Source organism: Myotis lucifugus, unplaced genomic scaffold (genome assembly GCF_000147115.1).
Source record: "Myotis lucifugus unplaced genomic scaffold, Myoluc2.0 scaffold_127, whole genome shotgun sequence".
Taxonomy (NCBI): domain Eukaryota; kingdom Metazoa; phylum Chordata; class Mammalia; order Chiroptera; family Vespertilionidae; genus Myotis; species Myotis lucifugus.
The window spans coordinates 3,589,897-3,614,369 of record NW_005871175.1 but is presented as its reverse complement, the minus strand read 5'-3'; the positions used below and the strand labels follow the sequence as shown (position 1 = coordinate 3,614,369).

General features: G+C 44.1%; 1 protein-coding gene across 3 annotated transcripts in view; it reads right to left on the bottom strand.

Annotated features, from left to right (window-relative positions):
• The window catches only part of USP46 (ubiquitin specific peptidase 46), a 58,497-nt gene that overhangs the window by 11,469 nt on the left and 22,555 nt on the right, over positions 1-24,473 (bottom strand). For 2 of the 3 annotated variants that reach the window (XR_002830543.1, XM_014460207.2), the window contains exons 3-6: positions 20,977-21,084; positions 16,742-16,955; positions 15,105-15,334; positions 5,957-6,033 (exon numbers count right to left, since the gene is read on the bottom strand). Coding sequence is in view for 2 of the 3 variants with exons in the window: in XM_014460207.2 (XP_014315693.1) it covers positions 5,957-6,033; positions 15,105-15,334; positions 16,742-16,955; positions 20,977-21,084 (629 nt within the window). In the remaining variant the exon portion in view is untranslated. The remainder of the gene's footprint in view (positions 1-5,956; positions 6,034-15,104; positions 15,335-16,741; positions 16,956-20,976; positions 21,085-24,473) is intronic. The other variant, XM_014460209.2, reaches the window with a different exon arrangement.

The following is a 24,473-nucleotide window of genomic DNA, read 5'->3' as shown; positions in this document are numbered from 1 at the left end:
GCAGGTCCAACATAAATCACTTCACACCGCTGATTCCCCTAAACCAGGGGTCCTCAAACTACGGCCCGAGGGCCACATGCAAATACAAATATTGTATTTGTTCCCGTTTTGTTTTTTTACTTCAAAATAAGATATGTGCAGTGTGCATAGGAATTTGTTCATAGTTTTTTTTTTAAACTATAGTCTGGCCCTCCAACGGTCTGAGGGACAGTGAACTGGCCCCCCATTTAAAAAGTTTGAGGACCCCTGCCCTAAACCCTCCAACAGCTCCTCAGTGCACTTGTGAATAAGATCCAAACTCCTTGCCATGGGACAGGCCAGCCGTCTTCAGATCTGACTGCTCTTCTGACCTCATCTCCGACCTTGCCCACGCCCTTCACTCTGCTCCAGCCACACGGGCCAGCCTTCTCCTGTGGCTCACGTTCCACGCTCTCCCTGCCTCTTGGCACTTGCAGGTGCTCCTTTCCAGATGCTTCCATGCTACTTCGCTCATTCGGAGCTCGGTGTAAATGTCACCTCTTGCCAGAAGACTTCCCTGTCCACTTGCTCCAGACCCACCCAGCCCAGCCCTAGCCCACTGCTGTCTGGTTTTCTTAGGAGCACTCACTGCTCTCTGAAACCATCCTCTCATTCATGTAGTACGTGTCTCTCCTCTTTGTGGGCACTGACCCCGTCTGGCTCACTGCTGTAGCCAAGCACGGAGAACAATGCTCACGTCCCTCAATAATGCAGCCGGCTGAACGAAAGCAGAGGAGTGTGCACAGGGTCCAGGGAAATGAGGTCAGAGATGAGGTCCACGGGAGGAGACATGAACTTGAACTGGGGTAATTCAGGACATTTCCCCGGGGGCGATGTCCAAGTCAGGCTGTCGGAGGGAAAAAGTGCTGGGGGGATAGGAGTCAAGCATTGCAGACGGAGGGAATGCTGACAGAGGCATGGAGGCACGGCGAGTACGCTGCTTAGAAGCTGGCGTGGACCCTGCGGCTCTGGAGCCCCACTAACCAGTCTCAGCAAAGAGAAGACATAATCAGACGGTGCTTTCTACAAATACCACTTCTGGCAGCACCACAGAGGAAGAACCGGAGGGGGTCGAAGGCCAGGAAACAATTTAGAAGGCAATTACACTCCATCCCGATTTCAAGTGCTTGGTGCATAATACAGTCTCACATTCAGCTGAATGAATACAGGCAACTCTTCAGAGAAGGAGCGGATGTGAAAGCAGTGCTTGGCCTGCACAGGCTTACGGGGTGGACGAGGCGGGGGCTGGGAGAGGGAGAGGTGCGAATGGGTGGCAGTGGAGATGCACACCCTGGGTACATCCACCACAGACAAACCTCTGTATCCAGCTAGAGAACAGAAAACCAAGGCAGGCAGAGCAATGGACAGGGGTTTCTGCTTACTGTATTTCTCAAAGGCAGTTTCCTGAAGTATGTGTAGGCCCAGACAGCAGAAATACAGCAGAAGTTAGTACCTAATTACAAATGGCCACCAGCCTGCCCGGCCCCAGCTGGCTGGGAGCTTGCTGCCGCGAGGACAGGGCCATGCTTTTAGGGGGTCTGTGAGCTGAGAAGTGGGAAGTGAGGCTAGGCGAGGAAGGGGGGTGGCCAGCAGGAAACCCTGAGGCAGACCAGGCCTGTCAGTTGCTATTGTATAACTGCTGGAACAAAAGCAGGCAACAAAGGTGAGGAAACTGCGCAATAACAAAGTCAGAGGGGAAGGAAAGAGCAGAGACCTTTTTCCAAGAGCAGATCAATTACTAAAGCAGAGACGAGGTTAGAGAAAAAGCACAAAACTCTTTGTATTTCTTTCAAAAGAGTCATAGTGGCAGTAAAACACTATTTAAAAATATACTTTGGGGCCCGGCCAGTGTGTCTCAGTGGTTGAGCATCGACCTACAAACCAGGAGGTCACAGTTTGATTCCTGGTCAGGGCACATGCCCGGGTTGCAAGCTCGATTCCCAGCAGAGGGCCTGCAGGAGGCAGCCAATCAATGATTCTCTCTCACCATTGATGTCTCTCTCCCTCCCTCTCTGAAATCAATAAAAATATATTTAAATATATATACACACACTCACACACAATTTGGGAACAGATCTAATATAAAATGCACACCTTTATAAATAAAAAAACTATACAATCTTATGGAAATGTATACAAAAAAAACTTTTAAAAAAATGGAGAAAGACTATGTTCATGGATGGGAATGTTATATACTGTAAAGATGGCTATCATGTCCAAGGTAACGTCTATATTTGATACATTTTTTTCATTAAAATCTTAACTACTTTCCCACTCAACACAATAGCTCAAAAATTGGTTTTAAAAAATTCTCAAGCAATGCTTCCGGATAGTGCTCCTAGCGTGGTGCACATAGAAATGATACTACACGGCAAGGAGCTGCGGGAACCTGATGCGCTGCTCCTGTGGCTCTGCTCAGCCTCTAGGAGCGGAGGGCAGGACACACACCTGCGACCCAGTTACCGTGGCACACCGACTGGGAAGCTTTGTTCTGGAACCGACAGCAGTGGTTCTCCTGGCTGTTCCTTAGAATCACCTGGGGAACTTTAAAAACAATCTCAATCTCCATATCAGCCCCCTCACCTGCCCCCATCAATTACGTCAGAATCTCTCCAGGGAGAACCCAGGCATTGTTCTTAAAGTGACCCAACATACTGCTCTGCAAACATTCACATGCATTTGAATCTCTTGGCGATCTTGTCCAAATGCAGATTCTGATTCATTCATTCATTCTTGGGGGAGACCTGGGATGCTGTGGTTCTAATGAGATGCCAGGTGACAACAATGGTGCTAGCCCACGAACCCCTGTTTGAGGGGCAAAGATCTAGAGCAGTGGTTCTTAAACTTTGGTGGTATCAGAATCACCAGGAAATTAATTAAAAATAGGGGCCCAGGCTCGCCGAAGTTGAATATGGCCTGGGCCTTGATTTGTACCAACCTGCCCAGGTGAATCTGACACAATAAAGTTCGAAAACCACTGACTAGAATATAAAAAAAGATTAAAAATAGAAATCCATGAGAAAAAGTTATATGTCAGATATTAGAAAACACCATATAACAACAACCAAAACTGAAACACAGGACAGTAAAACTGAGAGATAAGGGTGTGGCAAAGGAAGTGTGGTGGGACTTCTATGAACTTAGTGCATGAAAGAAATTTCTCAAAATAAGTAGAAAAGGAATTTTAAAAACTAAGATTAATTTTTAAAATAGAGTTTTAGGAATATTAAAAGGCTCCTTTCCTCCTGGCTGGTCTCCCTGGGAGAAGGGGAATTTAAATGAGAGGAAGACAGAGGAAGAGGAAGGTGGCCTCAGAACGGGGAGCACTCTGAGGACAAAGGTAAGTTGCTGTGAAGGAGCCACAGGAGGGACTAAGGCACAAAAGTAGAAAAGGCCACGTGAGGATAACTGAGATGAACGTCACGTATTTTAAGTTTTTGCCTGAGGCCATCCCTTAACTTTTCAAGAGGAAAAAAAAAACTTACTTGGTATCCTCCTAGGGTAAAGAGGGCTCACCTTGCCTAAGACATAATATTGAGATTTGAAATATCAGAATTATAGCTAAGCGACAATATGGAGCCTGTATCCTGAACTTAACTCCATTTTATACCATCATTTCTCTGGGACAAAAGTTCACTGAACACACATTGTAACTGATCACCAAAAACCATTCTGGAAGGAAGTGGCAAAAATATGACATTTAAATACCACAATTTTAGCTTGAATTTTTTTTTACTTTTACATCATCAAATGAAAGATAAAAATATCACATCAGAAGAGAAATGGAGTCATGATGTTAAAAAAAAAACTTCAGAATTCTAATTTTAAAAACAAGCCTTCAAGAATGCAAACCGAGTTAAACCATGAAAAGGGCCAAAAATAGATCAGAATCACTCCTCATCTTTTGTCTCAGATGGAAAAAGCTGGCCTTCCTCCTGCACATCCCTCTCGGAGGTTGGGAATCTGCTGCCCATCGCAGAGCTCTCGGTTTGAATGACAACACCTGGCAGCTCAAAAGTGCATGATTTTTTAAAATAACAGAATAGATTAGCTTAGAAAAATAAAGGAATGGCAGGCATCTATAGCAATTATTAACTTAATTGTGTAAGAGTGTGTGTGTGTGTGTATGTGTGTGCAGGTACAGCTAAGTCAGTATGTGAGGGCAGGTACAGCGAAGTCAGTCAAGGTCTAGTTTAAGGATGTAAAGTGAGGATGGGCAGCCATTTCAGCAATATCAGCCTGCACAGTCCCATCAAATGAGAATCTCATGTTGGATGAAGGTTTTCCCAGGCTATTTCGTACTCACCCTTCCCAGCTTTAACATTTCCGAATGCCTCTAGCCTGCCCTCCTCGGGTATGCATGGCCAATAAGCACATTTCTCCAGAAAAAAAAAAAAATGAATACACAAATCTGGGTTCCCAAAGGTTGAAATTTTAACTAACCATTGGCCCTTTACCTGGTTGGCCTCAAAGCTAAGGCCACTGCCGTCTGCCTTTTTGAACAGCCCAGATCATGCTAAGAAGGGGAGCGGTCAACCTCCCTAACTCCCCTTCTCAAAGAAGGGGTATGGACAAATACCCTTTCTCCCATCCCCTCATCTGCGACTAATGTTAGCACAGCCTCAATTGTTTCTATATTCCCTGAGATCATAAAACCTTGGGAAAATAAAAAATGGCTTATTTTCACAGGAGGATTAAGAACCCACGTCATAAATGGGACCATTCGGAAGAAAAAGAGGCCATCCTTCTCTTTGCAAAGAGGTAAACTTTTCCTAGACCCCAGGACCTAAGGCATTTGCAGACAAGGCTGACATGCCAAACCAACAGGAAGCGCTCAGGTGCCCATCAGCACAGTGTGTGTGTGTTGGGGGGGGGGGGGGGGGGTGCGGTGGCATCAGGCTCCTGGGAGATGGGAGAGCAATCGGCCCCCAGCTCTCACAATACCTAACCCCCAGACGAATCAAGTTCTTCCACATAAGATGACTTTCTGACAGTTAACCGCCACAGCAGTCCCTTTAATCCGCATTTTCTAAAATGTTCCAAGTCACCCGCACTCCCGGAAGAACAAGTCCGCCACCCTACTCCTACTGCCGTGTGATGACACCTTAAAGCGCCTCTGAGCTGCAGTACCTGAGCAATGACCACACAGTCTACACTGGCTCCCTCACTCTCCAGACCTGTTTTATTTCCTTCAAAGCACCGATCACCATCTTTAGATCCCACCGCATGCAAGTGCTGCGACAGGCATATCTGGTGCTCATTCCTCTATTTCCAGTGTCCACACTAGGCCTGGCTCACTGTGAGCACTCACGACCTCTTGTTGGAAAGAGGAGGGGAAAAGGAAGCCATGTCTTTACAGCAACTTGGAGCACAGCTCAAGCATGCAATACCTATAGTGATCTTGCGCACGTACTGTTCTCACACTCCGGGCTCCTCACCTCCACTCAACCCTAGTGAGGAGCCATTTTCCCCATGAATGATCTCCATACAATGCTGGAAGTTGGAGGAAAACGCAATTTCCTCAATGGTTCTCGGCTCAAAAGTGCATGATTTTTTAAAATAACAGAATAGATTAGCTTAGAAAAATAAAGGAATGGCAGGCATCTATAGCAATTATTAACTTAATTGTGTAAGAGTGTGTGTGTGTGTGAGAGAGAGAGAGAGAGAGAGAGAAGAAAGCCCTTTAATACATCTGTATTAAAGACTAAAAACTTAATGACTAACAGCTTCCATTTGATCCTACCTCTTCTCCATAGGACTTTTCTCCAGACCACATACCCTTATTTTTAATCTCTCTTGGAAAAAAAGAAATAGGAAATGGTATTGTATGGGTTTAACAGAAAGGAAGATTATTTCCTAAAGAAATATGGGATATTTCCCCCACTTATTTACTAGCCTGATCAAAAGCTCAGACCACACTCAGAATTCATGAGGTTACCTTAGGCAGTGGGTAATGGATGTATTCTGCTCCACATCGACAGAAAGATCAAGAAAATCTTCATCTTTGCTACTAACCTGAAGCAAAAAAAAAAAAAAGAAAAAAAAGTCTTAGGCACAAAATACACAACAGACATAGTATCTTGAACACTTAGAGGTAACCAAGAACCATAACTGCAGTAAAAGTGGTGTGTGGCTTTGCATATTCACTGGCAATCAGTAACCTTGGAAACCCAATCTACAGAAAATCCCAAATTTTCAATTTAATCATATCTCTATCCCAGTTTTGATTCAGAACTTTTTATTTTTTAATGTTTTTATTGAGAGAGGGAGAGAGATAGAAACATAGATGAGAGAGAAACATCAATTGGCTGCCTCCTACACACCCCTACTGGGGATGGAGCCCATAACCCAGGCACATGCCCTGACTGGGAATCAAACCAGCAACCTCTTGGTGTATAGGACGACGCTCGATCCACTGAGCCACCCGGCTGGCTAGAACTCTTAATAATGAAAACTCTACCAGATTTCTCTTCCTCTCCATTCATTTCCTCCACTGTTCCAAAGTAGGAAGTATCAGACAGGTAGCCATATAGCTCAGACTGGCAGAATGATAAAAACGAAAATGGAAAAAGGACGAGACACATAGAAAACCTGCTACTCTGAGGGTCAGCCCTTCGTAACGTTGTCTGCACTTTCTGCCAGTCCCTTGAAATCACCCTCTTCTTCCCATGTCTGCTCATTCCAACCGCATGAGGAGCCAGGGAGCCTAATGCGCGAGGGGCTGGAGAGTCACACCGGCTCCAGGTGCAGCTGTCCTTTGACACAGGACGTGGCCATCATGTGCAGAGCCCTGCACTGTCTGTGATAACAACTGGACCCGGAGCTGGCCTGGAGCCGAGACTCGCACCGGCCTGCCTGTCACTCTGGCCTGCTCTCAGGCAGGATGGCTCATTGGCCCGGGCTAGTTCTCAGCCCTCCACAGATCCAATTCCGGGCCTACTTATTGAAGCTCTCCGAGTTAGTGTACATATTCCAGTAGTTCACCAGCATTTTACCATCTTGGAGTGGGAGGGACCAATTATTCCTGCAACAACCTTGAGTTGCTCAGTCACGTGGCAACAAAATGAAAATAATACTCCTTTACGTGTGACAATTACCTTGGGACCCAATACTCCACTGCTAGGAAATTACCTAGAGAATTATTCAGAGATGTGAATACATCTTTTACACTTGTGTAAGTCTACACAAGACGGTGTATTGAGACAGACTGCCCAGCGCCATATCCTGTCTCTGCCCCTTATTAAAGTGGATGACTTATGGCCAGGTACGTAGCCTCTCTGTACCTCAGTTCCTCATCTGTAAAGTGGGGACAGTAAGAGTATCTATTTCACAAGGCTGTTTCTCAAGATGATATAAATAATACATGTTAAGTGCCTTAAGAGATAAACATTCAACAAATCATGAGGAGCAGAAAATGTTAAAAGGCCTAAAATGGTCAAGAAGTTGGAAACAGTTTACATACATTATGGGTATCACAGTAAATGAAAAAGTTGGCTATCCAATTATGTGAATTAATTCCAATTTTGTATTTAAAAGGCCTATATATAGTGGTGGGGAAAAGTAGGTTTATAATTTTGAATACACAAAACACAGGGTTAATTCTCATATTATTATTTATTTATTATTGTATTATTTTCCATATGAACAAATGTAAATGTAAACCTACTTTCACCCACCCCTGTATATTTACACACACACACACACACACACACACACACACACACGTCTCTATCATCCTAATTTAATTTTTTATGGCACTTATTACTGCCATGGTAGAATGCATGAAAGGCCCCAAATCCTTACCATTGCCTAAACTAGCCTTTTTGCCACATGACTTTACAGATCTCTTATCAAGGGGTATGTTCCCCAACCCTTGATTCTGCGTTCAACCATGTGACATGCTTTGGCCAGTGGAATGTTAGAAGACGTGCTATAAGCAGGGGCTTGAGTAAGCACTTGTGAAACTGCTCTCTTGCCCTTCTGTCATCACCATGAGGATTGGCCCACTGTTCCCAGGAAGACGGGACCCAGGGAGCAGAGCTGTTCTCACATCGGTGCCCGGCCAGGCCCAGCCTCAAGCCAAACCCCAGCTGGCCTGCAGACACACGAGTGAGCCAGATAAAATACAAACACACAAGTTCAGCCAAGTCCATAGATGCATGAATTATAATGCTAAATCATAACTGATATAGGTCAGACTTTCAGGGTGGTTCGTAACAAAGCAACAGATAACCAGTACGACTACAGCAGGTCCTTGAATGTGGTTTTAGTCAAGGCTGTTTTGTTATGACATTGATGAGATGCCATAGGAACTTAACTCTTATTTATATCAATTAGCCAAAGGTAAAATTGGTTTCATTATACACTAGAGGCCCAGTGCAGGGATTCGTGCACCGGTGGGGTCCCTCGGCCTGGCCTGCGGGAATCAGGCCGAAACCAGCCCGGTGCATGGATTCATCCACGGCGTGTCCAGCCCGTTCTGCCCAGTCCCAGTTGGGGCCGTTCAGGGCCGGCCAGCCGGAGAGGGACCGTGGGAGGCTGGCCGGTCGGGAGGGCTCCAGAGCATGTCTGGCCTGTCTCGCCCAGTCCCTACGGCCAGACCCCAGCAGCGTATTAGCCTTTTATTATATAGGATGTCCAACAACTGCAAAATATACATTCTCTTTGACTCAGCAAGGGAAACAACCTTCCAGGGGTCTTCAGGCAATGTTGGGAGACATTTTCGTTGTCTCATCTTGGGGGATACTACTGGCATCCAGCAGGCAGAAGCCAGAGATGCTGCTAAACAACCAATAATGCACAGGGCAGCACCCCACAACAAAGAATTATCTGATCTGCACTGTTAAGTTCCAAGGTTGAGAGAACCTGTTTTCAAGTACATTTAAGAAATTGGACCATGTGTTAGGATTTGAAATATGTCAAAATAAATTTAGAAAGATTGAAACCATACAGAAGATATTCCCTAACCACAATGGAATTAAATTCTAAATCAATAATATTCAAATATCTAGGAAAATCCCAAATGTTTAAAAATTAAACAGCATATTGCTAAGTAATGTATGAATCAAAGAAAAAAATCACAAGAGAAAATTAGAAAATATTTTGAAATAATGACAACACATATCAAAAGTTGTGAGATGTAGCTAAAGCAGTGCTTAAAGGAAAATTTATAGCTTTAAAATGCATATATTAATAAACTGTAGAGCAGGGACTATCTTTCCTGTTGGTCTAATTACTATAGCCCTAATACCTAAAATAATTTTCAGCATTTAGTAGGTACCCAATAAATATTTACTAAATGAATGAATAAATAACAAAAGAATGAACAAGTAAAAAGATATCTAAATTCCAAGAGACATCGAGTGACAGAATTATGAATAATTTTCTTTTTATACATTCTGTTTTCTTTCTTTTTCTTTTAATCCTCACCTGAGGATATTTTTATTGATTTTAGATAGTAAAGGGGAGAGAGAGACACATCGATCTGTTGCCTCCTGTACACACTCCAACCAGGGATCAAATCCGCAACCTAGGTATGTGCCCTGAGTGGAAGTCGAACCGGCAACCTTTTTGGTATACAGCATGACATTCCACCAACTGAGCAACCTGGCCAGGCTACATTCTGTTTTCTTAAAATAATCCACAGATATTATATTTTTTAATTAACAAAACCTTTTCTAGAACCAAATGGCCCTTCTCGGGGGATGGGGGAGGAGAAGGGAGAAAGAGGTGTATAGCCAACTGAAATCATACTTAATTTAGATAGCTAGGATCAGGTTTTACTAAAACTGTTACAGCTGGAAGGGAGCAAAAACAAAGGAACGTTTTCTCCTGTTAGGCAGAAATCTTTTTCTCTACTCGTTTTAGGAGATGGGGGGTGGGGGTGGGGTAAAAATTTAATTAACTAACTGGGTAAAGTTACTGTAACTTTCTCAATTCCCAATGCAAACTGCTCCCAGGATTTAAGACTGTGAGGAAGCACTGCTCAGGTGGATCGACCCCGCTGGGAATATCAAAACACGGCATAAACCCTCCCACTTGGGTTTCTCTCTCTCCCTGCCCAGATTGACAGTCAAAAGCAACGAGTGATCAGCAATCTTTTTTCCTTTCTCTCTTCCCAGAAAGCTGCCAGAAAAGAAAACCTTTTTCTTCCCACGCACAAGGATCTCATTCTGGTCTAAATGAAAATACAGCTTGTCTCCACGGAAACGTAGATATCACTAAGACTCCAATACTCTCAGCAAGTACAGGCTACATCTTATTCTCCTTTCTTCCCCCCGACTGGGTTCCCCAAAAACTCTAGTTTAAGAAGGGTGGAAGAGACCCTACTTGCTCTTCTCCAAAGTAATAATTACAAATTAATAGAACAAATTAATTTATAGGGTATACATATAAATCATGAGCTTTGCTAAATTTCTGAGTCATAAAAATCATATTCAAATGTGTTTTTAAATCCAGAGACTCCTGGGCTTATTAGAAAAGGTGACCAGGCAGGAGCCCCATGCTGTTCAGCCAGAACCTGAAAATGCGCTGGCCTTGAAGCAGTGCCAATACGGTGGACTTGGGACAAGTGGCAACTACAACCCACCTGGACCCCAGGGACTCAATCACACCTGGCCACACCACCCACCCCACTCCTCTTCTGTGAAGAGCTCAGAAGCTCTACTGGATCAACTTCTTTTAAAAAAAAACAGGGACAGATCCAAAGACAGTGAAACAGCGATCAGACTATCAATCCCCAGAGGGAAAGTAGGGGAGGGTGGGGGTAAGGGGAAGAGATCAACCAAAGGACTTGTATGCATGCATATAAGCCAAACCAATGGACACGGAAAACAGGGGGATGAGAGCATGAGTGGGGGGGGGGAGCGGGGGAGGGGGGGGTTGGGGGTTAATGGGGGGGGGGAATGAGGACACATTTGTAATACTTAACCAATAAAGAAATTTAAAAAAATATGTTTTTATTGATTTCAGAGAGATGAAGGGAAAGGGAGAGAGAGAGAGAGAGAGAGAGAGAGAGAGAGAGAAACATCAATGACGAGAAAGAATCACTGATTGGCTGCCTCCTGCATGCCCCCTACTGGGGATCAAGCCCTGATAGAGAAGCAAATGGTGACCTCCTGGTTCTTGTGTCGACGCTCAACCACTGAGCCACACCGACCGCGCTCCCGGGTCAATTTTAACCCCTGCAAACAAAACAAGAAGGAGCTGTACTATCGGTAGTTAATAAAGCGGTTCTGTAGACAATCTTTGGCTCCAGTAACAGACAGAAATGTGTCTTAAAGCCACTGAGAAGCACTGAAAACCACCAGTTAGCAGAGCAAAGACTCCATGTTAATGGAAAGGAAGAAAATTAACAACAACAAAATTGAGCTCCAACGGGCCCTGCAGATCTTATGCACCAAGCCAAGAACCGCCAAGGCAGCGCTGAGGCTGCTCTGTAAATCCCCCACGCCTCAGTTCTGAAGAGCCTTGCTCCAGGTTACCCAGGGAAGTCAGCACTGAATTACCCCCCTTAAAATAGTCTCTCCAGGTCTACTGCAGAATGAAACTGTTTGTCTCCATAAATCGGCAGTTGACATTTGTACAGCAATCACAAGCAACATTTACAAAGGGTGAGACCCAGAAAAAAAAAAAAGAGATTGTTTTCTGAAAGCATGAAGGCTCCCACAAAGAGTTTTCCACAATTGGAGGAACTGGCAGCCAGGCAGCTACAATGGCAAGCTTCCCTGGGGGCTAATTTGCTGCTCGGGATCTGGTGCAGTTTCTTCCCACTGAGAGATTTCACACATGTGGGGCCTGGCAATTCTGACTGAAGCGCCTTCTGCAGGCTGCCTGCCCTCCGCAGAGGACCTTACTGGAAGGGGGCCTGCGTTTCTCATCCTGAGCAGGAAAGCTTCAACCCTAAGTGTTCTTTCACTCCAAGTCCTCAACATTTTACAGGACAAAAAAATAAAGCCTGCAGGTTGTGTATTTCCTTAGAAAGTAGAGAGCTTTCTAACAATTAGAGCTTTCTAAAAATGGAATGCATCTCCTCAGGAGATTGAGTTCCCTGTCTCTGGACAGGGTCCAGTAGATGACCAACTGGCTAGGACGACACAGAAGGGACTGGGGCACAGGGCGAGAAAGGATTAGGTGACTCCTAGGATCCTGTTCAGTTAAAGGACCTAAGAAAATGGAGGTGATTATCCCAGAAAATCCAGGGGAAAAACACTCTTGCCTCAAATCATCTAGTACTCATTTGGGAGTAATTAATGTAAGAATCAATCTGATTGCCCCAGAAAGACATCCCCTCCTACTCTCATTCACTCCCACAAACCAACCATAAATGGCTGGAATTCCATTATCACAAACTCTACAGGGTCATCCAAAATCTATAGAGAAATCTTTGGGCTCAGGTTTCCCCTCTATGGTGACCCTGCAGAAATAACAGACTAGGTGATAGTTTTTTCAATACAAATATTTGAGATGCAATATTTGCATTTGCTGGGATCACAGACAACAAAGAAACTACAAATAAAATTGAGCCTCCCAGCTGAGCCTTCCTGAAAATCCAGACACTGGAAGATGGATTTAGTCATGTGTTTATTTCAAAGATTTAAAAAAATAAAATAAAACCATTTCATTGATCCAAAAGCAGGCAAGAGAGAAAACAAAATATAAAATAGGTGTGTTAAATAAAAACAAAGAGTAGGATGGTAAAAACATACTGCCATTTACTACGCATTTCAAACACCACCACAGATGTTTCCAGAATGTGGGAAATTCTATGGGACAAATAACCTGATTTCTTCAACAAATAAACCGGAAGGAAAAAAAATGGGGGATGGGGTAACCTATAGATTAAGACAGAGACTAACCAAATGCAATGTGTGGACTATGTATGAATCCTGATTTGAATTAAGCAACTGCTAAAAAAATATATATGAGATGAAAAAATTCCAGAGAAACAGTGAATAATGGTTTAAAGAAATTATTTTAAAAGTAACTGTACTTATGTTTAAAATAAAAAGATTTCTTTCCTTTTAGAGATACAGAACAAAGTACAGACAGTCCTCGGGTTACGTCGGACTCGACGTACGTCGTTTCATGGTTAAGTCGCCATCTCCCATCTCTTTATAAAAAAAAAAAAAAGTTCCATCATTTCGACGTATGTACATTTGTGCTTTATGTTTTTTATTATTGATTTACCACAAGTAAAGGTCAGGAATTGTTATCTTGCTTTTAAATTGTTTTTACTGTATCACTTCATTACTGCTGTGTCTGTGCTCCATGTGAGTGACGTAGGTGCTTATGTAGGTGGGTTCTGACTTACGGCGAAAATCGTGTTACGTGGCACCGTAGGAACGGATCTCCAACGTAACCCAAGGACCTACTATAATGAAGAAACTACAAGTAAAATGATATGTTATCTGAAATTTGCTTAAAAACAGACCAGTTTGATGATGAGGGAGGGTGCATGGAACAAGAGATGAACAAGATGGGCCAATGTGTTAACAATCACTGATCCCAAGTGCTACACACATGGGATTTATTATACTATCTAATGCTGTATTCATATGAATTTTACTGGAATGTAAAATACAAAGGAATGAAAGGAGAAAGGGAAGAAAGACAGATATCTAGATAGAGAAGTATGTGTAGAAAATGTTTTGGCAGGATGTATTCCAAAATGTCCTGTTGTTATCTCTGGGCTAATGTGGGCATCTCTGAGTGGGAAGATTACTGGTAACCTTTAGTCTCTTTTTGCTTAACTATATCTTTTTTTTTCTTTTACAATGAACAAATCAGAATGTTAATTCCAAAATTGTTTAAAAGGATAGAAGGAAGACTGTCTGAAAACGAAGAGCCTTCCATTTAAATCCACATTCTTGACTACTTCTGTGTAGAAAATGTTTTGGCAGGGGTTATAGCCCCTTTACAAAATCTGATGAAAGCTATTATCTCCTCAGAGAAAATGCACAATCCTACAGAATTTTTCATGCAATGTCAAGAAACTCGAAGATCCCTGAGGAACCCATAGACTTCCTACGATATTAGTAATTATAACTAATAATAGCTAACATTTTTTGCATACTTCCTATGTGCCAAGCATGGTTCCAAGTGTTTTACAAATGTTAACTCATTTACTCCCCCAGCAACCCTATGAGATAGGCACTGTCATCATCCCCCATTTACAGATGAGGAGAGTGAGGTCAGAGAGGTGGAATAATCTGCACAGGGCCTCACAGCTACCGAGTGGCTGAGCCAACATTCCAACTTGGCCGCCTGGCTGCAGAGCCGGGTTCTACCTACCATATTTTGCAGCCACATACAGACGTAAATCAAGTATACCAAGCAAACATAACATCCTGAATCATATTCTGGAGATCACATCTTCAGATCCAACTAACACCACGTGCCTACATACCATGTGCCAGACTCATCCAAGCACTAAGCTCACCCGGCCCTCACAACTGCAATGGAAGGGAATTGCAGTCTCCTGACTTCAAGCTCACCATACCACACAGCTGATTCCCTTAAAGTCAGAGAGATGGTCTGTCACACATGGCCTCCTTGGAACCAAAATCTTTTCAAGATAACTGGTAGAGGTCCAGTACAACAGTTCAATCTGTGGGCCCTAAAATTTGCCCAGGATGCAAAGCAATCCAGTTGCTAAGAAGTGCCCTAGTCACTCTACTTCAGCCAGTGGAGACAACTTAGATCAGCGGTTCTCAACCTGTGGGTCGGACCCCTTTGGCGGTCGAACGACCCTTTCACAGGGGTCGCCTAAGACCATCCTGCATATCAGATATTTACATTACGATTCATAACAGTAGCAACATTACAATTATGAAGTAGCAACAAAAATAATTTTATGGTTGGGTCACAACATGAGGAACTGTATTTAAAGGGCCAGAAGGTTGAGAACCACTGACTTAGATGGAGACATGCTTGCAAACTTTTGCACCTGAGGTTCATATACATAAGTAGAAGTGTCTGCATGTACTGAAAACAAATGTTGACACTATACCACATTGCACTCACACGCAACCTGGCCTCTACAAATACATACGAGCCTACGACATGCGAGCCCGACCAATGCTTACAGTTTCACAGTTCAAGCATCGAGTTTCATTGGTGAGCGTTCCCTGAAAAATCTCATGGACCCAGGTGAGTTCTGGTTTGTTGTTCTCTGCAGGTTCGTTCATGTTGCCATTTTTTAATTTCCCATTTTGTTTCTCCTGTTTCTTCTCTTCCTGCAGGATGTCCGCAATAGTGTTTAGCAAATAGTTTAAAAATTCGTGAGCATCCTGCTGCATGTAGTTATCAAAGAGATCTGGAAAAGAGAGGGCCATTATTTCAGTCTCTGGTCCTTAAAAAGCAAACAAAAATGCTCAATTTTACAGGCGACACTTCAGTTTTTATATTGAAAGGGGGAACAAGTATGCAATATATTCATCTCTTTTGGCAACTTCAATAGGTAAGTTTGAAAAGGGTTTTTGGTCATGTTCATTTTTTACTGCCCACCAAGAACTGAATTTCATGTATTTCCTTAAAGTCATCATGTAAATAAAAAGCTAGCAAAATTTCTTTACTCTACAAAAAAAAAAAAATAGTAGAAATTACTTGATAAGTTTCCTGATAAAATATCAATATTTAATATGATGTGACCACCAATGATCAATTATTCATTCTGTAATTTATCCAGAGCAACCGGAGTCTCTTCCCAAAGATCACACTGAACCCTGGACCAGCCTGGAAGCAGCTTCATTGAGCACATACGGGAGACGAGGGATGTATGTGAGAATGAGTCTACCTGACAGTGTCCTGAAACCAACACAAATGCTTCCAGAAGCCGATTGCTGGTCCCTGCCGTACGGACACACAATCTAGAGATGAGTGCAGCTGTGAGACTTCATTATCAATCATGCTCACAACGAGACGCAGGCGTGCTCTGCTGCCTTCTCAGGTTACTTTTATTCTGGTGCATATAAGCTACAACACCTTTAAGAGGCAGCAATCAAATTAAATGAGACTTTATAAAACAAACATCTGATTAACTCTGCAAATCTGTTGGAGTAAGGCTGAAATCTAGGATAATCACAAGTTGCCATATCAAATATTTCTATAGTCATAAAAATTACCAATGCAAAACTTCTGGAATAACCTAGTCTCTACCACCACTTGCCCGCCCTGCCAAAATGACAGAAAAGGCAGAAAAAAAATCAGGCGACAGCAGGACATTTTTATCATAGAAAGGTATCAATTTAATACCCTTTGTCTTAGGTAAATAAAAATGAGAGGTATTATTTTTAAATAGCAGAGGCCCTGATTAGGAAATATGCATTTACTTTAATCACTTATAACAAGTCTATAAGACAGTACTATTTCATTCAATTATTGCATCAATCTATTTCTTCCAATCAGTGTCCTACTTAGAAGGCTGTTTTGGGCAAATTTTCCTCTTACAATGATCGTACCTTCCAAATATGAAGCAAATAAAAAGACCATTCCAAAGTGAAATGGCAAATCTGAATTTTTAAAGCATATTTTTAATCTAGTTTTGTTTTATGTATACTGGGTAGAAAAGAAAAAATATATGTTCTTTAAAAAACTATATTTGAGTAGTTGGCCATACTATTTCCCCCTGGGGGAAATGAAGGACTCATTCTGAGGATACATAGAGAACTGTCCATTCTCCATATTTCAGACCCTGACACACATTCATCTCCACACTACTCACCATTCTCTTTTCTCAGCCTTGAAATGAACTTCTTTGGTGGGATCACGCCAACCTTCTTCTTCTGCGTGGCAATGCTGTGGAAAAGGTCTGCCAGGCACGTCAACAAGTTTTCCTTCTTTTTTTGCTGGGCCTTGTATGCCAGCACATTCTCACGGAAAGGCCGGCAGAAGTACAAGGCCTGAAGCACAGAGTTACAGTAGCACGTGTTCCCGAACTGCCAAAGGACAACAGGTCTGGTTCAGATCACGGCCCGGGACACGCCACCTCTGGAAGGGGTCGGGAGAGGGAGAAGGCCCCCCTCCAGGAACCAGCCAGCCTGGAGTCCCTGCCTCAGAGTCCTGCTCGCCATGTCAGAGAACGAGTAAACACCGGTGACCAGCTGACCAGCAGGGAATGAACACAGTCTGCATAGCCTGGTGCCTCTCTAGCCCATTAGCATCTCTTAAAAGGTCAGAAGCACTCTGCCTGGATAAAAAAAAACTCTAATGAGACCTTCTGGTGCTTAAAAAAACTCAACATAACACGGAGGCCCAGAAAGGCAGCTGGCTAAATAAGAGATACTACACCGTAGCACATCAAAACTCCTCTGACAGCAAAAAGAAAAATCCCAATCACAAAGAAACCCAGGAACTAGGAGCCACTTGCTCAGATGAAACAGCCTTAACTGAATGGGACTTATTTCAGTTTTTCTCTCTCAAGATGCTAGCAGCCTGCCCACTGGCTTCAGACCACATTTCCTCGCTTTCTCCAGAGCAACAGAAGCAAGGAGGTGCCTCGCCTCCTTCAGTCATCCCACAGCCTCCTCCCTCGTAACTCCTACATCACCCTCGCTCTTGCTTCTGCCAAGATGGCGATACGAGAGCCCTCAGCTCTTGGTCTCCTGCAGTCAGATCAGGGCCCCTGCAGGAGTATTTGGTGCCTCTCAAAACCCACAGACACTCAGATGATGATTAAAGAGGGAAAAAGTCGTCATCTCGCTGGCTTTGCTGACTGGAAAACCAACTCTATAAGAGCACAGCAAAGACGATCACTTCAGAATTTTTCCTACACGTAAAATGAAAAGGGAAAAAACTAAGGAAATAATAAGATTAAAACCATTGATAGCAAAATGCTGTGTAAGGCTGAAATAGAACATGAGCATCTTCTCAGGACTGGCTGTTGGCTTGCGTGCCGTTCACCCAGCAGCCAGACAGATGCTCCGCCATGCTTACCGTGACATTTCTACGTATGCTAAGATAGAACAGCTCCTATTTTTACATATTTTAATCTACTTGGACACAATTATGTAATAGGAGGCAAACTTTTTTTTTTTGGTTAATCCTCACCAAAGGAAATTTTTTCCATTGCGTTTTAGAGAGAGTGGAAAGGAGTGGAGAGGGGGGATATGGGGGGGGGGGAGAGAGAAAGAGAGGAAGGAGAGAGAGAGAGAGAATGAAATATCACCGTGGGAAAGACACACCAATTGGTTGCCTCTCACAATCACCCCGACCAGGCCAGGAATGGAACCTGCAAACCCAGGTAACGTGCCCTTAACTGGAATCAAACCTGCGACCCTCCAGTGCACAGGCCGATGCTCCAACCACTGAGCAACACCAGCCAGAGTGAGACAAACCTCTTTTTAAAGAAAAGCTGGACTGCCCATGAATTACCTTTCAAAGTGAACATACAGCTATTAATGAATTTAGGTCTCACAACGCTCCCACAACCTAGGCCTTACTTCTTTCTTCCCCATAGTCTGCACTTGTATTCTCCTTAGCCAGGGCAGAATTCCCACAACTTGGATATCTTCAGAGAGCATAAGCAGAGGCCTGTGCACAATGGCTAAACAATAAATTATATTAAAATGAGACGTCAGCATTTCGTCAGCACAATGCCCTATATCCCCGTACTTCCTCCTTCCATTCTTTTCTCTTTTACGCAATGTGTTGCCTTTACCCAAATACCCTCCGTAACACTTGGTCTTGATCCAATGGACAACTCCTGGAGAAGAAAGGAACTAACATTCACCAGGTGTCCACAATGTACCGCAGCCTCATGTCAAGGTCTTCAATGGGAGCTCTGACTGACCCTTCACTATAAACCACTGATTTCCACTTTACAGATGGAGAAAGGAGGCTCAGAGAGGTCAAATGACTTGCCCAAGATCAGACAGCTAGTGAAAGGCATAGGCAGAGCTCAGACTTGGGCCTGTATTACTTTGAAGCCAATATCCATTCTATTATAATCACAGGTAGCATTCACTTACAGAGAATATTTCCAGCCTCCTCCGTGGAAATGACTGCCTGTCCCACCTGAGTACTGACTGACGATGCTCAGAGCAGTTGTTCCAGAAAATCGGGTGCTTGTGAATTAACACCTGATGTCACTTACAGCTCCACCTCAGTAGGAAGCTCACGAGGGTGGTGGGTGGTACTGCCTCACTACTTGGTCATAATCAACTTTTCAAGGAAGCAGAGCCTGGCAGGTCGGGCCATAAACACGGGAGCAGTGCTGAGCACAGAGGAAACGAAGCCAAGGAATTTTGAGATAAACTGGTCCCCCCACCCCGCCCGTGCTTCAGGTACCACCACCAAGTTATATTGTTAAACACTTACTGGTGATGAGTTGGAAACACTTTTAAAACTCCGATTGTGCCCTGACCAGTTTGGCTCAGTGGACAGAGCGTCGGCCTGCGGACTCAAGGGTCTCAGGTTCGATTCCGGTCAAGGGCATGTACCTTGGTTGCAGGCACATCCCCAGTGGGGAGTGTGCGGGAGGCAGCTGATCGATGTTTCTCTCTCATCGATGTTTCTCACTCTCTATTCCTCTCCCTTCCTCTCTGTAAGAAATCAATAAAAATATAAAAAAAAAAACAAACCTCCAATTGTACTGATGTATCTGAAACAGACTGCCTGAGGAGTCTATACATCCAGAGGACAAAGGGAGAGCATATGAAAGCAGATTTCGCTACAGAAGTTAATAAAACCTCCTCTCAAAGGTATGTGTACAGTGGAAATCCTTTAAAACAGCGGTCGCCAACCGGTGGTCCACGGACCACTGGTGGTCCATGAGGTCCGAAAGGTTGGCGACCGCTGCTTTAAAATATGGGTGGGGGAAAATGAGAACCTGATGCAATAATGCAGTAGTTAAACCAGTGGTTCTCAACCTTCCTAATGCCGTGACCCTTTAATATAGTTCCTCATGTTGTGGTGACCCCAAACCATAAAATTATTTTCGTTGCTACTTCATAACTGTAATTTTGCTACTGTAAACAATATGTAATTATATATGTGTTTTCCGATGGTCTTAGGCGACCCCTGTGAAAGGGTTGTTGGACCCCTAAAGGGGTCGAGACCCATAGGTTGAGAACCACTGAGTTAAACCCTTCTTTCTGAGATAACTCACATTTTCAAAATCTGGACTAAATTTCCCCCTCCCCAACATTTACCACTTCTGGTAACTAAAGAGCATGAACAATTGTCTAAAAATTTTTTATGAAAATGGCAGTGGAGCCCTAGCTGGTTTGCTCAGTGGTTAGAGCATCCGCCCTCAGACCAAAGGGTCTCGGGTTCAATTCCTGGTCAAGGGCAACCAACATACCTTGGTTGCAGATTCAATCCCTGGCCCCAATTGGGCATGAGCAGGAGGCAACTAATCTATGTGTCAATCCATGTGTCTCTCACATCGATGCTTTTTGCTCTCTCTCTCTCTCTCTCTCTCTCTCCCTCCCTCCCTACGCCCTCCTTTTCACTCTCTAAAAAAAAAAATCCACACTCCTGGGGTGAGGATTAAAAAAAACAAGAATCAGAGAAAGACAAGTATCACATGATCACACTCATATGTGGAATCTAAGTAACAAAATAAACTGAACAAAGCAGATCCAGAGAGATCCAGAGACATGGACGCATAGAACAGAGTGCAGAATCTCAGAGGGGATTCAGGAGAGGGTGGGTGGGTGAGAGACAATCAACCAAAGGCCTTGTATGCATATATGTATAACCCATGGACACAGACAACAGGGTGCTGAAGGCCTGGGGCAGGGGCTGGGTTGTGGGGGCGGGCTGGAGGGGATCAATGGGGGGGAAAGGGGGACATATGTACTACTTTCAATAATAAAGAATGATTTTTAAAAACGAAAATGGCAGTGAAATTGCTTCAAGTATTTTAAAATATTTGATAAAAATAATACATTTTAATAGTTTCAACAATAAAGATAAATTAAACAATGAAATAATAATACATTTTTAAATACTTACATTGACCAATCCGAAGTAGTGCTCATTGACGGGAAACTGCTCTGGGCCGATGTCTTTTTCCAGAGCAGAGGCATTGGTGCCCTGCAAGAGAAAACACCGAGAGCTCTGCTGCATGTAAAAGAGACAAGAAAGTAAAATGATACTTGAGAGGCCACTTGAGACAAGCATCTCCCCTGGCTGCCCTGGTGTTCGATGTTCATGCGGAAAGAAAAGGGGTCAGAAGTAAAGCAGCCGTAAATCCTCTCTTCGTCTAACTTAATCGTCCCTCAGATCTGTTCTTCCTGACTTCAATTGTCTTCTACTGAGAAAGGAGGTTCGAGACAAGCAATGAGCAAACTGTCACTAGGAGCTTCTGAACAGCCCGGCTGGTGTGGCGCAGTGGTTGAGCGCCAACCCATGAAGCAGGAGAACAGGGTTCGATTCCCGGTTAAGGCACATGCCGGGGTTGTGGGCTCGACCCCCAGTGGAGGGCGTGCAGGAGACAGCCGAATGATGATTCTCTCTCATCATTGATATTTCTAGCTCTTCCCCTTCCTTCCTCTGAAATCAATAAAGACATTTTTTTAAAGGGCTGCTGAATAGAACCTTCTAAGCTCAGATAGCGTCAGCCGCTTTAATAATCTTTAGTGGTTAGAATCATGCCGTCGCTTTCAAAGTCAATGTCTTCATTCTGATAGATGGGTCACACACCCACAGATCAGGCACCATTCCAGGCTCTCCCAATGGCACAGTGGACAAAGTGGACTTGGGTGCCTGCTCTCATGGAGCTCACATTTCAGTGGATGAAGACAGAAAAAGCAAATAAACTGGACAGAGGTGGTAAGCGCAGTGGAGAAAAACAAAGTAGGAAACGAGGGTAGGGGGCCAGGGAGGATGGGATGAAGGGGAGGCATGGTGGAGTGGGTGGTAGAAGGTGGACAGTTGCAGCTTTAAGTAGGGTGGTCAGGGAAGGCCTGACTGAGAAAGTGAAATGTCCAAGGAATATTGTGGATAATGGAGGAGTACGATTTAAAAACTAACAATTCCCAAATGCATCAAATTGGTAAGCCACATGAACCCAACCAACTCTCCAACACAATGATAGTAACAGTTCCTGGGAGCTCCTACCACGTGCCAGGGATTGCGCTTATTTACTCTCACAACAATCCTATAGGTACTACTATAATCCGCATTTAACAGATAGACCAGATAGCTCAGAAGGGTTAAAATCCTATCCGAGGACCACAGTGGCAGAGCTGGGACTTGAATCCGGAGTCAGACTTAGGAGCCCTAGAGCTTAACCAAATGCTATGCAGAGCAATCCTATTGATAAACACCACCATTTACTGAGCCCCGCTAAGCGGCAGGGGCACCAGCATGACCACCTTGATTGTCATTCCTCCCGGGGGCCTGGGTGAGTTCAGTGCCACGAGGTAAGGAGTTTGAGGGTGGAGGGCAGGATCAGCGCCCTGTGCACGGCGGCTCCATCCTACCACCTTCTCGTGTTCTCAGGCGTCATGAGGACCCCGGTTCACAGAATCTCAGACTTAGGAGGGAAGTATTTTGAAAAGGAAAAGAAAAAGACTGTTATGTTTTATTAAAAAAAAAAAGTAAACCTGCTGCTGCTACTTACTCTGGACTAATGTAATTATCATCTCCGGTCACAGGAAGAAATGGTCAAAAAGTGGGTTGAGAACCAGTCAAAATGGTCACGTCAATAAACACCATTAAATGCAAAATAACCCAATTCTATGCAAAGAAGAGCAGCAGAAATAGCACATGCCAGCCCCTTATCATAACATTCTGTTTTCCCTTGTTTTCTAGGTCCACATGCTGCTCCACGATCCACATTCCCGTCCCTTCAACTAGGATGGAATTCTCTGGTCATCTGTGTGCACAGCAGTTTCACTACTGCCTTGTGTGCACGCACATGAGCACATGCGGGGTTTTCACTGCCTTCACGATAATGCACCCCAAATACAAGGCTAAATTTTTTAAATAATACTTATAAAATAACTAGAGGCCCTCTCACAATCCAGGACCCTAGGGGGAAGTCAGAGAGCCGGTTTCTTCGGCCCGATCCCCGAAGGCCAGGCCGAGGGACCCCACCGGTGCAGGAATCCACCGGGCCTCTAGTATGCATGTAAGATCTTTGGTTACTCTCCAGGCCCTCCCCCCACCTCCCTTCCCTCTGAGATTCATCAGTCTGTTCCACATTTCCATGCCTGTGGTTTCTGCTCCTGCATTGAGCGTCTGCCCCCTGGTGGTCAGTGCATATTATAGCTACCGGACGGTTGGCTGTTTGGCCATTCGCTTAGGCTTTTATACATATAGATACTTATATTACAGCAAGATTTTACAGAATAGACAAAAATCACTAAAGTTTTTTAATAAAGCTACATCTCAATCATAAGTCAATGTAAATAATGCATATTAAATACACCCACAGCTGCTTTGAAGCAACATGAGTAGACGTGGGTTAGAACCCAGAAGGAATGTCAGATATACAAGTATAGCACATGGAGACAGATCTCATTAAATCTTTCTTTAAGAGCTAGCCATATATTATTCGAGTTAACCCTTGATTTTTGCTCTTTGGGAATTATTGGACTGAGTCTGCTTTTTTCTACCTATCGTAATACTCTCCCATTGGAGGGGGAGGGGAGAAGGAAGGTGATGATGCACACGAAGGACGGTGACCAGGGACGGGGTTTAAGAGAAAAATCATGTCAAAACATCTGCCCTTCTGTTGCCTGTGCTTACCAGCACTGTACAAACTCCTTCCTTCTCCTCTTCTTGGTTCACCCCCATTCACAGAAGGCTTACCTCTGCACCCCATCTCCTGCCAGCATCCTGGGTGGCCCCAATACCATGTGGAGGAGTCTCCCCACACCCTGCTCTCTCAGCAACTGGATGTCCTCTTCCCTGCTCTTCAGCTCCACTCCACTTCAGCTCCCACTCCCACAGACTGCCTGGATCTGGTGACCCCTAAAACCCACCAGCTCAGCTCCGCCTGCTGACTTCCTAAAGCCCTCCCCTCCCAGCTACACACGTCCCACCAGAACCTCTTACTCCTCCACTTTCTCACTCGGCTTAGGGTCCATGATCATGATTTCAATTGCTCTTATAAACAGCCTTTACCTGTGCTTTGGCCACACCACCTTGCAAAAAAAACCCCACAAATAGTAAAGAACCAAATTATCTACTTGTCTGATATACACCCAAGACAATGTACGATGCTTAGGGGGCAGTCACACAGGCCCAGCTCACTGCATTCACTAGGACTCACCAAGTTCACGTGGCCCTCTACACACCCCCACATTTCAGCTACATGGTCACTATGCCCAGTCTCAATCCCCCAAGACGGTCCCCAACAAGCGTCAACCCCCTGGAAAACGCCAAATTCCCCGCTAGCCCTATTCACTGGACCTGCATACCACAGTAAAAAAAAATTTTTTTTTAAGCGGCAAAAGAAATCCCCTTAAATATATGTAGTCTGCAACATATTAAACTCGTGG